The following is a 3,162-nucleotide window of genomic DNA, read 5'->3' on the forward strand; positions in this document are numbered from 1 at the left end:
TAATACGGTCATGAGACATATCTTTTGTTTCATATTTAATCAAAAGACTGCATTTTTATTAAGGCAGGAAATTTATAGATGACATTTACCATTTTTTTCCTTAAATACTGAAGATTTGTGTTATTTTTAGATTCATCACTCAACCATGAGACATTTACATCTGTGGCTTTCTATTATCCCATTGAAAATATTGTAAATGCTGTAATTTGTCAGGAGTTTTTGGACCCTGGCATTATTCTAATTTATTTATTCATTCATCAGTTCACTTATTCATCAAGTATGTTATCTCTGCCTAGGATAAACAGTGACTGAAGATGTGGCCCCTCTCCTGAAGATCAAGGATTATAAATGAGCCTTTCGGCTTCCGCTCCTGGCCCATGTGAGATACAGGCTGGTGAGATGAGCTCGAGTCAGACTGCGGAGAGCAGCCTTCTGGCTTTAAACCAACAGGGAGAACTAGAGGATTTGCCAAGAGAGTACCCCTTGAGCACCAGTGAAGATGAGGGGGACAGTGATGGAGAAAGAAAGCATCAAAAGCTTCTGGAAGCAATCAGTTCACTTGATGGAAAGAATAGGTGGAAATTGGCTGAGAGATCTGAGGCTAGTCCGAAGTTGTTAGAGTTCAGTGTCAGTTCTGAAGGATCAGGAGAAAAGCTGGTCCTTTCAGATCTGCTTGAGCCTGTTAAAACTTCATCCTCATTGGCTGCTGTGAAAAAGCAGCTGAACAGAGTCAAATCGAAGAAGACTGTGGAGTTACCCCTTCACAGAGAAGAGATTGAGCGGATCCACAGAGAAGTGGCATTCAAAAAAACCTCACAAGTCCTCTCCAAATGGGATCCCGTCGTGCAGGCACTGACAAAGTGAGGAAGGCACTGACAAAGTGAGGAAGAACTCCCCTGGAGCAGGAGATTTTTAATCTCCTCCGTAAGAACAAGCAGCCAGTGACAGACCCTTTACTGACTCCCATGGAAAAGGCCTCTCTCAAAGCCATGAGCCTGGAAGAGGTGAAGATGCGCCGAGCAGAGCTTCAAAGGGCCCGGGCCCTGCAGTCCTACTATGGGGCCAGGGCTCGAAGAGAGAAGAAAATCAAAAGCAAAAAGTATCACGAACTTCTGAAGAAAGGAAAGGCCAAGCAAGCCCTAAAAGAGTTTGAGAAGCTGCGGAAGGTCAATCCTGCTGCAGCACTGGAAGAACTGGAAAAACTCGAAAAGGCCAGAATGATGGAGCAAATGAGCCGTAAGTACCAGAACAGTGGGAAATGGGCAAAGTCAAAGGCAGTTATGGCCAAATATGACCTGGAGGCTCGCCAGGCTATGCAGGAACAATTGGCCAGGAACAAAGAGCTGATGCAGAAGATCCAGGTGGCCTCCGAGAGTGTGGAAGAGGAGGGAGTTGCGGAGGAAGAGGGTGAACCTTTTGTCCCTGATGTGGTGAATGAGGTGCAGGTGAAGGCAGACAGACCAAACCCCTGGATGTTCAGGAATCACTCAGGTGACACAAAAGAGGCTGAGGTCCAGGGGGACCCTGAAGAACTTGCAGAGCCTGCAGCCCAGGAGGCTCCTGAAAGTGAGGAAGAAGGACCAGTGGTGGCGGAAGAAATTCTGTTGAAAGAATTTGAGGAAAGGCGATCAAAAGACAAAAGTCTGGGCTCAACCAGATCGCCAAGCCGGTGGGCAGTCAAGAAGCAACAGATCTTAGCAGCCAGGAGGGGCTGTCTGAATTGAGGGCACTGTCTCAGAAACTCAACAGGGAGAGCCATCAGTCCAGGAAGCAAGAACTGAGTTCAACGAGGACAGTTCTGGTGGTCCAGAGAGAGGAACCTGCCGGAGAGGAAGAGGAGCCTCTGTTGCTGCAGAGGCCGGAGAGAGCACGAACTCTGGATGAACTGGAGGAGCTGGGCAAAGAAGGATGTTTTCAAAACAAGGAGCTTCCCAGAGCTGCGGTAGAAGGACAGCAGTTGGAGAGGAACCCAAGTAATCATCTTGGTGTCCCCAAGGAGAAGAAAAGGAAGGAGCAAATGATTGATCTCCAGAACCTCCTGACCACAAAATCTCCTTCCATGAAGTCCTTGGCAGTTCCCACGACGGTAGAGGAGTTGGAAGATGAAGAGAGAGATCAAAGGCAGATGATAAAGGAAGCTTTTGCTGGGGATGATGTCATCAGAGACTCCTTGAAAGAGAAGAGGGAAGCTGTGGAGGCGAGTAAGCCGAAGGATGTGGACCTGACTCTGCCTGGCTGGGACGAGTGGGGTGGTGTGGGCCTGAAGCCCAGTGCCAAGAAGAGACGCCGGTTTCTCATTAAAGCCCCTGAGGGTCCTCCAAGGAAAGACAAGAATTTGCCAAATGTGATTCTCAATGAGAAGCGGAACATCCATGCAGTGGCTCATCAGGTACGGATGCTTCCATATCCATTCACACACCATCAGCAATTTGAAAGGACTATTCAGACCCCTATAGGATCTACATGGAACCCCCAGAGGTCCTTCCAAAAGCTGACTATGCCCAAGGTTGTCACCAAGCCAGGCCATATCATTAAGCCTATAAAAGCAGAGGATGTGGGATACCGGTCTTCCTCAAGGTCGGACCTCTCTGTCGTACAGAGAAATCCAAGATGACTCTCCATACGTCACAAAAAACAGCTGAAGAAAAACTCTGTAGATTGAGTTGCTGGAGTAGTGACATCTTGGTGCCCGTAACTGGGAGCCCTGACTGCTCCTCCATTGGCCCGGTTTTACTCCGAGCTGCAGGATCAGTTCCAAAACTGGCTTAGCACACCACGGGTGTAGTTAAGCCACATTTTAGAAATAGAGGCGTTTTTTTAATCTAAAAAAAAACAAAAAAAGGATTATAAATGAAAGAAAATTTTCAGACCTATATATATTTATGTGTTGTTTATTTCAGATGTTGATTTAGACTTTATATGTTTTTTAAATGTTTTTAAAAATCAGCCACAACCTAAAACTTTTCATTGAATCCATACATTATTACCATTTCTAAACTGTAGGCTTGTCTTTCTTTGACCTTTTCTGAAGGGCATACTCTTTGAATACTGTGTTTATTCTTCTGTATGTATCATAGACACTTTTGATAGCATATGAATTCTTTCTAATACATCTACAAACTAGGCAGAACACGGTTTTGATTTCATTACCCTATTTTTCCC

The 3,162-nt window shown here is 45.8% G+C and overlaps 1 protein-coding gene across 1 annotated transcript; it reads left to right on the top strand.

The window, feature by feature from the left end:
- The first annotated feature begins 375 nt into the window (after positions 1-375).
- LOC116756718 (U3 small nucleolar RNA-associated protein 14 homolog A-like) lies at positions 376-2,662 on the top strand. The gene is given in 3 exon segments (XM_032637590.1): positions 376-850; positions 853-1,629; positions 1,632-2,662. Coding segments are annotated over 3 exon segments (2,259 nt in total). The 5' UTR covers positions 376-399.
- Positions 2,663-3,162: the final 500 nt, after the last annotated feature.

The sequence above is a fragment of the Phocoena sinus genome, chromosome 7, assembly GCF_008692025.1.
Source record: "Phocoena sinus isolate mPhoSin1 chromosome 7, mPhoSin1.pri, whole genome shotgun sequence".
Lineage (NCBI taxonomy): Eukaryota > Metazoa > Chordata > Mammalia > Artiodactyla > Phocoenidae > Phocoena > Phocoena sinus.